This window comes from Lithobates pipiens, unplaced genomic scaffold, assembly GCF_037356315.1.
Source record: "Lithobates pipiens isolate NorthernLeopardFrog02 unplaced genomic scaffold, aLitPip1_a1.2 Scaffold_13, whole genome shotgun sequence".
NCBI lineage: Eukaryota > Metazoa > Chordata > Amphibia > Anura > Ranidae > Lithobates > Lithobates pipiens.
Window position 1 is genome coordinate 27,560,750 of NW_027507718.1, and position 12,418 is coordinate 27,573,167.

General features: G+C 41.4%; 1 protein-coding gene across 1 annotated transcript in view; it reads right to left on the bottom strand.

Annotated features, from left to right (window-relative positions):
- LOC143973983 (annexin A1-like) overlaps nt 1–12,418 on the bottom strand; it is a 69,764-nt gene that overhangs the window by 18,681 nt on the left and 38,665 nt on the right. Inside the window, exons 7-8 of the mRNA XM_077474933.1 lie at nt 9,929–10,008; nt 8,268–8,324 (exon numbers count right to left, since the gene is read on the bottom strand). Of these exons, the coding sequence (XP_077331059.1) occupies nt 8,268–8,324; nt 9,929–10,008 (137 nt within the window). The remainder of the gene's footprint in view (nt 1–8,267; nt 8,325–9,928; nt 10,009–12,418) is intronic.

Genomic DNA, 12,418 nt, shown 5'->3' on the forward strand with positions numbered 1-12,418 from the left:
TAATGTATGTATTATTTTTCTGTTGAAAACTAATAAAAATAATTGAAAAGAAGTTTCCGATGGGGTATGTCACCTAGTTGTTGCAAGATTGCTCGCCATGTTTTAAGAGTTGCATAGACTGTGGAGACATATGACCTCAGATGCCTGCCTTCCATTAACAAAACCCACCTGTTGGACCAAGTGAGGGATGATGTCAGAAATACACAAAGCTAGGAGCTTAGCGTAAAACCTTGTATCAGTATTTAACAATTAAATTGGTCTATAGCTAGCCGGATCATCAGTTGGTTTGCCTGGTTTAGGAATTGTGGTGATGGTTGCTTCAAGGGCTTCCGAAGTTATTGAACCTGTGGACAGTGTGTGGTTGAATGAGTTATAGATACGGGGCCAGCAATGTAGAGAATTGTTTGTAATACTCATCACTAAAGCCATCAGGTCTAGGGGCTTTATGTAGTGGAAGGGAGGCTATAGCGTTTTCCAGTTCAGGGACCTTGAAGGGTTGAGAAATGGAATGTATTTGGTCAGGAAATAGGGATGGCAGTTGTAAGTGGTCTAGGAATTGTGCTATACCAGTTGATGTGGGAGAGGGGGCTTCACCGGTAATGGCCAAGTTGTACACGTTGGCATAGAATTGACTGAATCGATTGGCTATGTCTTTGAGATTAGTGAGGCGAGTGTGGTTAGTGGATGTGAGGTATGAGATTTTGGTGTGCATTAAGAGGCATTTGAGCTACTTTGCAAGTCAGGCTCCTGGTTTGCTATGGTGAGCATAAAAATGTAGTTTTAAACTTTTCAAAGATAGATCAGTTTGAGTTTAAGTGTTCACTTAGTTTTCGTCTGATATTCTGTAGTTTGGCATGTAGGAGTGGTGAGGGCTGGGCTTTGTGTGCACTTTCAAGAGGGTAGCTGTTCTAGTTGTTGCGCTGGCAGTTTGTCAGGCAATGTTAAACTATGGACAATGCTATAAATTGGTATTTGGCTCCCTCTAGTGGTATAAACATGAAATTGACTTTGTTTCTCATTTGAAGAGCATAGGGAAAACAGGAAGTGACTTAATTTTTTTCTTGAGAAAGGACTCACCTACCCAGATTGCCCACTCACCTACCCATGAACACTGAGTGGAAGAACTGCATGCTGGGTAGGTAATAAAAGACCCCGCGTGGCCATCTTCTTTCTCTTCTGGACACATGGCCTGCTTACAAGGATCTGTGAGGAGGTGTTCTAGAGAGCTGCGGCCTGCTCGGTGCAGAGAAACATTTGCAGCCACCTGAGACAGTCTACACTACAGTCTGCTGGAGCAGCGGAATGGTCGGATGAGGGAGGATCTATAGATAGCTCACGGAGCCAGAAGGAGGTCCCGATCGTCTTATGGAGCAGTGCAGCATTGCAGAGCTGACTGTCAGAAGGAAGGAGACCATCTGAGCGGAGGCATCCATCCATCCAGACTTGGTGTGGTGAGAGGGCTGTTGCCCAGAAGTTTTGTACCGCACTTCACACACTTAGACTGATCGCATAGTGTTGCTGGGACCAGTAGTCCCACGGAACAGTTCAGTTCAATAGAGTTACACGTACATAGGCCTCAAGCTTGATTTCATTACCATGTAACTGCCACTGGAAGTACATTCCCAGGGAAGCCGTTCACTAATACTTTGCACAATTGAAGTTACTGTTTCATACTACTTTACTGGTTGGGAATCCTGCGGATTATAAATGCTGCAGTATAAATGGCTAGCTGAGGAAAAGACGACAAGTGACTTTATCTGTTACTGTAAGGCCTTACAGTGTTACTTTTACTTGCCATACACTGTAGGGGGAAGTATTGAGTAATTATACTGGCTATCATCCTGTTTAAATACTGTGTGTGTGACATTGCAAATCTTTTAGTGTCTGCACAGCGTACTGGAAGTGGGAAGGTGCCCAGTGCTGAGATTGAATAGCCTGAGCATTAGTCCCACTTGGAGACATGCCTACAGGGCAATCCAGGTAACCATTGAGTTATAATAACTTATATTTGTTTGCTTCAGGGTTGTAATTAGCCTTATTCTTGTGTTTATACTCAATACCTTTCAGTAAACTTGTTCTAACATCTACTTAAAGTACAGTGAGTTTGTCTTATTGTAAGCATGGAACCCGAAGTATCAGAGGTAAGGGTAGCCCTGAATGTCCGGGCTAGCAAGTGGGAAAATTAACAATTCAGCAGCTCCCAAGGGAGTAGTGCGCTACATAGTATTTTTGTGGTGGTAGCATTACATTCCTTTTTTTCCCCACATGCCCTTAATTTAATAAGGAGGCCCTGAGACATGCTTTATATGCATTCCAGCATACAGTGGGGTTCGATACAGAATTGCTATTTAGCAGGAAGTAGTTTTCAATTTCGGATGCGACGTGTTTCTGAAGATGAGGGCGAGAGATAAGGGAGGTGTTAAGCCTCCACGTTTTCTTAAATTGGTTAGGAGGAAAAAGCTTGATCAGAATAGGGGCGTGGTCAAACCATGTGATGGTGTCAATTGTTGCATTTTGTACTGTTTGGAGGGTATATTTGTCTACCAGAAACATGTCTATCCTGCAATAGGATTTTTGCGAATAAAAGGTGTAATCCTCAGTGTCATGTAGGCATCTCCATGGGTCATATAGATTTTCAGAATAAAGTAGAGATAAGAGTGCAATGGATCATTTCCTTGTTGGGTTGGAGGAGTCGAGGATTGGGTTCATAATTTGATTAAAATCCCCACAAATGATTAGGGGGTGCTGTCGGAAAGGTGTTAGTTTCCCCATGATGGTTTTATAGAACTGGCTTTGGCAACAATTGGGGGCATATAGATGGACAATTGTCAGAGTATGATTAATAGGGCCATGTAGTATGATATACCTGCCAAATACGTCCATTTCTGAGTGTATCAGCTGAAGCATGACTATAGAGCATATAGCTATGAGGACTCCAGCTTTTTTCTTAGGGGAGTTGGTAAAGAAGCAGTATGGAAATCATTTGTGAGAACAAGATGGTGGTTTAAGAGAGGAGAGGTGGGTTTCTTGTATGCACATAAGATCTGCGTTAAGTCTCAGTGCTTCCTTCTATAGTGAGTTATATTTAAAGGGGAAGTTGAGGCCTTTGATATTCAGGGAGGCAATGTTAAGAGCCCTAGGAAGTATGTGTAAAACAAGGTTTTGGGATGCTTAAGGGGGAGGGATGAGAACACCTGTTGATTCGCACACTAAACGTTTTTCAACATATAACAATAGTACTTATTGATGACTAATAACAATTGGTACAAGGAAAAAAAAAAAAAAACGTAAAAAGCAATAAAGGTAATAGGGTGATTAGCACTCTTTTATACAGGGGGAAGTATGACAGAAAAACTGGAAAAAAAAATGAAGAAAACGTAAATTAAAAATGAGCCGGCATTACAAAAGGACCTGCGTAATGCGCTTCACTTCTCTCTGTAACAACTGAATGTCCCAAATGTCTTAATGGAACCCCAAATGAAAAAATGGTATGTGGTAATATAGCAGTGGCATGCGCTGTTCTATTGCACATCCTTTACTACACACAGCTAACCATAAAGTTATATTAAAGTCTTTTTTTTCCTAAAACATATACTTACTGGCTCTGTAATTGTTTTGCACAGAGCAGCTTGGATCCTCCTCTTCTCGGGTCCCTTGCGCAATCCTGACCCCTGCACGTGGCGCAATCCTAACCCCTGCCCTACAGATACAAGCGGCCCTTTGAGGGCAACCATCCTGCCCATGCGGCCCCCGATTTGAGTTTGACACCCCTGCCTTAAACCCAACAGGTTGTCCTTGTAGGCATTTAGGTACATGCGTTTCTAAATTACATCTACACTAGATTACCAAAAGCATTGGGACACCTGCCTTTACGTGAACATGAACTTTAATAGCATCCCAGTCTTAGGTTCAAAATTGAGTTGGCCCACCCTTTGCAGCTATAACAACTTCAACTGTTCTGGGAAGGCTGTCCACAAGGTTTAGGAGTGTGTCTATGGGAATGTTTGACCATCCTTTCAGAAGCGCATTTGTGAGGTCAGGCACTGATGTGGACATAAAGGCCTGGCTCGCAGTCCCGTTCTAATTCATCCCAGAGATGTTCTATCGGGTTGAGGCCAGGACTCTGTTCAGGCCAGTCCCGTTCCCCAAACTCACTCATCCATGTCTTTATGGACTTTGCTTTGTGCACAGGTATGCAGTCATGTTGCAACAGGAAGGGGCTGTCCCCAAACTGTTCCCACAATTTTGGGAGCATGAAATTTTACAAAATGTCTTAGTATGCTAATGCCTTAAGAATTCCCTTCACTGGAATTAAGGGACCAAGCCCAACTCCTGAAAAACAAGCTCACACTTATTATATACAATTTAAACAGTGCCAATAGATTACACAGTGCTTTACAATGTAGAGGGGGGACAGCACAATTACAGTACAGTTCAATACAGAAGGGGCAGGAAGGCCCTGCTCGTGGAGCTTGCATTCCAAAGGGAGGGGGTGGTGGTACAAAAGGTATAATCCCCCATAATCGCCCTCCAAATTATTTGGACCAGTGCACAAAGCAAGGTTCATAAAAGACATGGATGAGCGCGTTTGGGGTGGAGGAACTTGACTGGCCTCAAACTGAACACCTTTGGGATGAATTAAAGCCGAGACTGCAAGCCAGGCCTTCTTGTCCACACCAGTGCCTGACCTCACAAATGCACTTTTGGAAGAATGGTCAAACATTCCAATAGACACACTCCTAAAACTTGTGGACAGCCTTCCCAGAATTGGAAGCTGTTATATCTGCAAAGAGTGGGCCAATCCAATATTGAACTCTACGGATTAAGGCTGGAATGACATTAAAGTATATGTTTGCATTTTCTAGAGAGGGAGGTCTTTCCCACTTTTTTTTTTTAAATATTATAATTTTCATTTAACACTTTTTTAAATTGTTGGAGAATAGGAAAAGGCTAAACCCTCTATCAAGTTTTGACTGAGCAGTTTTCAAGCATTTTTATTTGAGCACTTTAGCATGCATTTCAGAAACATATTTAAGAGTTTTACACGTATCCAAGCTTCACCCATTGTCTATAAGATCAAAAATACCCATCTCTGCCTTAAAGTAGCTCATGGCGCATCAGGCTTTAAGCTCTAGAAATCTGAGAGCTCATATGTGAACCGTCACCATTGAAATACGTGGCATTTTGGATGCCGAGTGTTTTGGCGCTTTGAGCCACAAAATGTTCAAGTGTGAATGGGGCAGTAAAGAAGTTACCGAAAACCTATAGTGAGAGAAATAGAGCGATTTCCATTGCTGACTTTTTGAAAATATGTGTATTGCCTGTCTCTGACTTCATTATAATCAATACAACTGTTGCCTGCTAAACTTGTTTAGGAACTGAACACTTGATTTAGAAAAGCCAGAACCTTTAAAAGCACTGTTATTTATCTTAGTGTTTATTGATTGCAACAAAAACCTATATAACATTTGTTCTACATTCGGATGGTAATTGTGTCACAATAAAGAACAACCGCAGACACTAGGTGGCCGTGTTGCGTAAAACAAATGACTGCTGAATTACTGATACATCCTACACTTAGCTCCATCTAGAATGTAAACTTTGACATTAATATTATATCTTTCTAATAAAGAGAACATTTTAAAGCATAACTACTTTTAGGGCAATTACATACATACACTGAAGGGCTACTGGATGCCACACAGCCTGCTCTCGAAAGTAACCTGGCTCAGCCCCACATGCAAAGTAGATTTCCCATTTATTCCTATAGAAGGAGGCCCCACAGTTAATATCGCTGTCTATTGTGGACATACAAGTGGATGACTACTTGCCATAGAAGAGGCATTCTGAGTTTTCTTTACCCTTAGTTTTTTATGTCACATATATTTGGGAATGTAGGACATTACACGTAGTTTAGTCCACCCAAAAGTAATATAGTGGTGGTGCAAGTTCCCTGTTGGCTACTTATAATCTTATGAGGACTTCAGCAGTGAGATCTTCATGCCCCTGTTCTCCCCTCACCATCCTTTTGGATGTTCCTGCACACCCCGGAGTGTGCCCTCTCCTCTTGCTACATTTTCCATGGCAAAAAAAATATGGTAGTTAGAATCAAGCAGGGGGTAATAGGACTCCCTTGTATAATGACCACAGTTGTTGAAATATTAGGACAATCCCAGAAATGGCATTATATCATTCCTCAAAACATTTATAAAAACACATTTTTTAGTACCTACCTAAAACAAACATTCAAATTCATTGCTATTTTATACACTAGCTGACTCCAAAGTTACACACTTTTCAGTACAACTTTGATACAACTTTGAAGTGACATTTATAAGACTTTTACACACATACTGGCATTGAAGTCGTGTCAAAGTCAGATCAAGGAACCTTTTCTGCAGTTGCAGCGACTTCAGTAGTGTCAATTGGACCGGCTCTCAGATCTATGGCATGTCACATGTCCTGCAACTTGGGGTCAAGTCAGATGCTATGTTGCACAAGTATGAAAGGAGTATTTCACATGACAGATACTGGTTGGTTCAAAAAATAAATAAAAAATTCTGGAATGCCAAGGTTATATATCAGCACAAGAATTCTTGGCTCCAATTTCCAAGCACAAGACCCCCTAGTAATCTTCAGGGCTGGATTTCTGCATATCTATACTATAGCCCCTAGGCAGCAGACAATCAAATGTACATCATGCTGCTGGCTGCCAATAATACATTTCCATATAACATTGAAGGTCCCCACCTGACCTTTCTGCCTGTGAAATCCAGCTGGGTCCTCATTGTTAACATACCAATAGTAGGCAAACTCTCAATTTTAGCCTCTCCATCCACCTTGATGTGCCTTGTGTAGCTATGTGATCTGATCTGGTTAATGTCATGCAAAGTCTAGCTTGCCAACTGGCAAAGATGGGCAGCACAAGACAGCAAAACCATAAATTCATGCAGAGAACTTACTTCTCGAATCCTTAAGAAAATGTAAGAAACCTTTGGGTAATTCAACTTTATGGCTTTTAAAAGTAGTAAAGTTCTACCATTCCTCCATGCTTGGCAGCGATGTCTTGCCCACATTCTCTAAACACTATAGTGCCCTTCTCACATTTATGGTTTACTATACAAGATTCCTGCAAGATTCTTACTTCCTAGGACCTGGCACTTACAGTTCACTGGATTTGAATGCATATGTTTGTTGGGTATCCACCTTATTGCTAATCTTAGGGAGGTCTGGCTGTTATCTTTGTCCTGCCACCATACACGATTTAGAAGCAATTCTAAGGCTTATGATCGGTTATTAGGCTTATGTGCTAAAGTATCTGCCTTAAGAGCTGATATTGTATATTGAACCCTACCTGTTTGGCTATTACTTTTGTAACCTGTTTCGTTTAAAATGAATAAAATAAAAATTGGAAATTAAAAGTACTAAATTTCACTGATTAAATACTAACATTTAGTTGTTCTTGTCTTACAATTATTTTGTCACACTCTGTGCCATATCTAAGAAAGCTAGCTCCTCATGGGTTGACCATTGATAAGCTTCAGCCTACAATCAAACCTGGGTATAGTGACATAATTGGCCCACAATGATTACTATCCACTAACAAGCTAACAGCAGCCTTGATGCCTGGTTCCTAAAGCAGCATTTCTCAACCTTTTCAACACAGAGGAACCCTTGAAATAGTTCTCCAGTCTCTGGGAACCCCTGCTAAAAATTCGAAATTTACAAATCATGATACAATAGTGGGATGGTCAGTTGTAAGAATGGTCCTTACACTTGTGGACATTGGGAAGGATTGCCTCCTTACAGATAGCTAAAAAGATCAATGGTGTCAGTGGGAACTTTTCTGAGAAGCAGAAATTGCCCAATCCTGAAGGAACCCCTGGCAACCTTTGGAGGAACCCTAGGGTTCCACGGAACCCTGGTTGAGAATCACTGACCTAAAGAGTGATGTGCTCATAAAAGACAATTTGATTTTTAAATTTAAATGCAATCCTTGGTAGTTACTATATATGCAGCCTGACTGCATTACAGTAATAATAATTATTTTGTCTAACAGGTTAATTTGATCATCAACTTGGCATCAGCTGAAATACCTCAATCAAGAAAAGACAGTAATATGGCCACTTCATGGATCTAATTACTCTTATTTTAGTATTTAATTAGAGTAAGGACTCCAGGTATGCCTACCATTTCTGAAAAAAAAATGAATAAATAGGATAATGTAAATGCATAAAAAATAACAGTACTATCTAGCACTGTCTTACCCTGGCATCATTATCAACAAGTTCATCATTCACACGGGTATCTTCATTTCGTGCAGTCTACAAGACATTAAACATTCTATATTTAGAGAAATTTGTTACAAAATCACATACAAAAATAAATAAGCATTACAGATGTATTCCCCATGCCCATATACAAGACCTTATTTCCATATCTAGAGCCTGCAGGCACAGATTATAACCGGACCCAGAATAGTAGAATAGTGTGTAAATTAAAGTGAAATTCAAGGCTATGCCGAATCTTAAAAATGTTCCTTCCCCCAGTCTAACACATATAGTACACCCCTCACATTTTTGTAAATAAATATTCACTCACTTTTTTGTTGCCAGCAGCTTAGACATTAATAGCTGTGTGTTGAGTTATTTTGAGGGGACAGCAAATGTACACGCTGTACACTCACTACTTTACATTGTAGCAAAGTGTCATTTCTTCAGTGTGGTCACATAAGATATAATAAAATATTTACAAAAATGTGAGGGGTGATACTGTATGCCGACTAAGCTGGCTCTGAGGAAGAGGGGATCCCCCGGAAACGCATCAGCCATCTGGAAGGTCCTCTGGCTTGCTAGGAACCATGTCTGTGACCTGGTTGCTTTGTGGTCATTATGGACCCCCATATGCTTTTATCATTGATTTGTTTAGGAGTATATTTCTTATTAATATTTACAATTAAAGATACCACTTGGGTAATGTGCAAGGCTGATGCAGACCTTTTTTGTTTTACAGTGTCTCCATTGGGCCCCCCCCCCCCCGACCCAGAGTCTGTACTTCCATGACAACAAGATTTTGTGATTCAACCACCACCATTACATCACCCTCGAGTGCAGGATATTGTTGTTGTGACTTTTCTGCACATATGTAGACTGACCTATGCAAGAATGATTTATACTCATCTGTTTTAAGCCTGCTCAGGTTTAGTTAGTGATCCCCTGTGGCAGCTGCAGGGAAGAGGAGAGAATGCTCGGCACCAGCTAGTAATGTCTGAAAACACTGGCGTCACTTATGGGCTTACTAAGACCCATCCATTGGTCGGCATTACTTCCTCTCCCCTTCAACCACCGCTAGCTGAAACAGGAGAGCCAAATCACATGACTGGAACAAAGCAAGCTGAAAATGGCAAAAACTGTATATACATCTTTCTTACACAAGTTAGTTAGCATAGGTGTTGGGGAGGGGAGTACTTAAGATTAATTGGGTATAGCCTAAAATTCCACTATAACTTACCAAGACAGCTTCATTTCAACAAGCAATAGGACTGAGAGGCTGCCAACTGGTATATGTAATTTTATTGCTTATAAAGTGAATTGTACAAAGAGTAACAGTGAGATGAATGTTCACAGCAACAACTTGTTTTATGTATAAAAAGAATAGAAGGAAAGCCCTTTATTTTAGTGCATTTAGGTCAGAAGTCCAAATTTGTGAAATTTTATGTAAAGCAATACAAGATGCATAGGCTTTTTCAGAGTGTGATGTTACCCATGAGGAGGAAATAGGGAGACAATTAAATTAGATGGTGCCAACTGTACACTGTACTGCATTATTCATTGTTACAGGTACAAGTCAACTGTACCCAATGGTAAACCCAGCCCTGCATGAATACATTTAACATACCAAAAGTTTATACTGATCTGGAGGAACATACCTCTAAAAGTGCAAGCAGACCTTTTTGGAAATGACCAGATGTATCTGAAGTGATATCCTTTGCCAAGTCAGTCTTAAACTCTGTAGAATAAAATGGGAACTTTTCAACATACTATTTCGTACTTTATGGTTGAGTAACTTAGAAATCATGTACATGCATAATTCAAGTATATAACTCATATCATACACAACCTATAGCCGATTCATTTACAAATTAATGCATTTTTTTGTTCAGGGGTATTTATTTTTATTTTTTTTTTAAAAACATGGCTTACCCCAATTCAATAATGGATGAGTCTAACTGGACCGACACAAGAACCCTGGCTACTTTGGAATTGATTTACTAAAAGAAAAAAGGCTGTTTAAAGTGTTACTAAACCCAGTACCCTGCATTCACTATATCTGGTCTCCCACAGTACCCAGAACATGGAAATGCAATTATTTTAGCAACTATAAACTGACAAATACCTTTTCTCATCAGTAGTTAGAGCAGTCTTGTGACTCCTATCAGTGTCCAGCCAATCACTGGTTAACGCTTGTAGGAGGAGTTTTTTGACTGACCTATGAGATGGAAGAAACCCGACCCTCTGGACAGTGCTGGTGACATGCATCCTCCAGAAAAAAGGAGGAAGAGAAACCCTCTCTAGCAATACACACCAAACTGAGCATGTGCAGCCTGACTCCATAGATTGTGTTATCAGGAAATTATGAGTCCGTGGAAAAAAGGGAAGGATCAGAGAAACCAGGATCAAACTGTCTTTTTACACAATACAGAGGATTAACCTCTTAGGTTCCAGTGAGTATAAAACATAATTTACTGCATATATAGACTGATTTTAATGTTGTGGGTTTAGTAACACTTTAAGTTAGAGAGGAATTTTATCTTAGCTTAGTGGCCGTGGTGCAAATTCACTTTGCAAATACCTAATCTTGTTCACTCAAAATAGAAAACAAAACAGCATTTTTGCTTGCACCCCATTGGATGATAGAGGGCAGCAGAGCTTCACCTCATTCACTAAGCTAAAGGGAAAATTCTCTTGCAAACTGAACCACCAATTCGCCTTTAGTAAATATGCCCCAATACCCCAAAGGCTGAATGAAATCTGGGCTGTTTCTTTTGCTGTACAGAAAAGACAACCTCTACTTATTATTCTCAGGAGCATATACCAGGGGAAGACTGAACACTTGACCTGTGGACAAGCACAACAAAATAGCCCTTTCATGTTAGCAACAGTTTAATATAGGCCAGGGGTAGGCAACCCCCGACACTGGTGTTGCAAACCGCACTCAAAGCCTCTTTTGCCGGCACTCGACCCCCTCCCCATCAGCAGAGCAGAGCAGGAAAATGTCAGTGAGACAATAATGCACTCCAATTTCCGAGTTCCCCACACCCCACCTGCACTGGGGAGGGGGGGCATAGTGCCCCCACACATTGTAAAAGATGGGAAACATTGTTTGGTTCTCTTTGCTTTAGCTGCGATCGTCAACTTTTGTGATGGGGAAGAGATTGGGTGCAGTTCTGCTAGGGGGGTGGTCCCTGTTTCAAGGAGGACTGTCATTGGTCAGTGCTAAAGCCAATCACAGGCCTGCTAGCCCCGCCCACCATCTGGAGGAAGATAACTACTCGCTTGGTTGCCACTGCCAAGCTCAGAGAGAAGGGATTTCCCTGTGATTGAGAAAACCACAATCAGGTGACAGTTTGTGGAATTACTGTTGAGCTTCTGGGAACTTTGTTGAAATTATTCCTGAACTTTTGCACTCTGTGTCCCTTTAAGCCACAGCCAGTATTCAGCGCAATGAAACTTACACCCAATTTTTCCTGTGGTGCAGAGTGCCTCACTCTCTCAGCTGCGGGGGCCCAACTTATGATCCTGCACACAGGCTCACTGCTTTCAGAAAATACCCCTGACCCGAGCTCATCATTGTGCATCCATTCCATATGCTTGTATGTGACAAGCATCTGGGCTGGGTGCAAGAGGTGGATCAGCAGGACGAGTGCCAGAACAGGTATATGTGTCTCATCTCTGCTTCCTTTCACCACTGTGCATATCACACATATCATAGATGAGAAGAGAGTACAGTGGTGGAGCAGATGAGCAGAAGGGTACAGTGGTGGGGAAAATGAGTAGAAGGGGTTCAGAGGTGGGACAGAAGAGCAGGAGGTACAGCAGTGGGGCAGATTTGCAGGGATGTACTGTGGTGGAAGAGATGAGAAGGGGCTTCAGCAGTGGGACAGAAAAGCAGAGGGGTACAGTGATGGGCCAGATGAGAAGAGGTTCACAGTGGTGGATCTCAACCCACAGAAAACCTTTGGAGGGAGTTGAAAGTCGGTGTTGCCCAGCGACAGCACCAAAACATCACTGCTTTAGAGGAGATCTGTATGGAGGAATGGGCCAACATACCAACAACAATGTGTGACAACCTTGTGAAGGCTTACAGAAAATGTTTGACCTCTGTCATTGCCAACAAAAGGATATATAACGCATTTAAC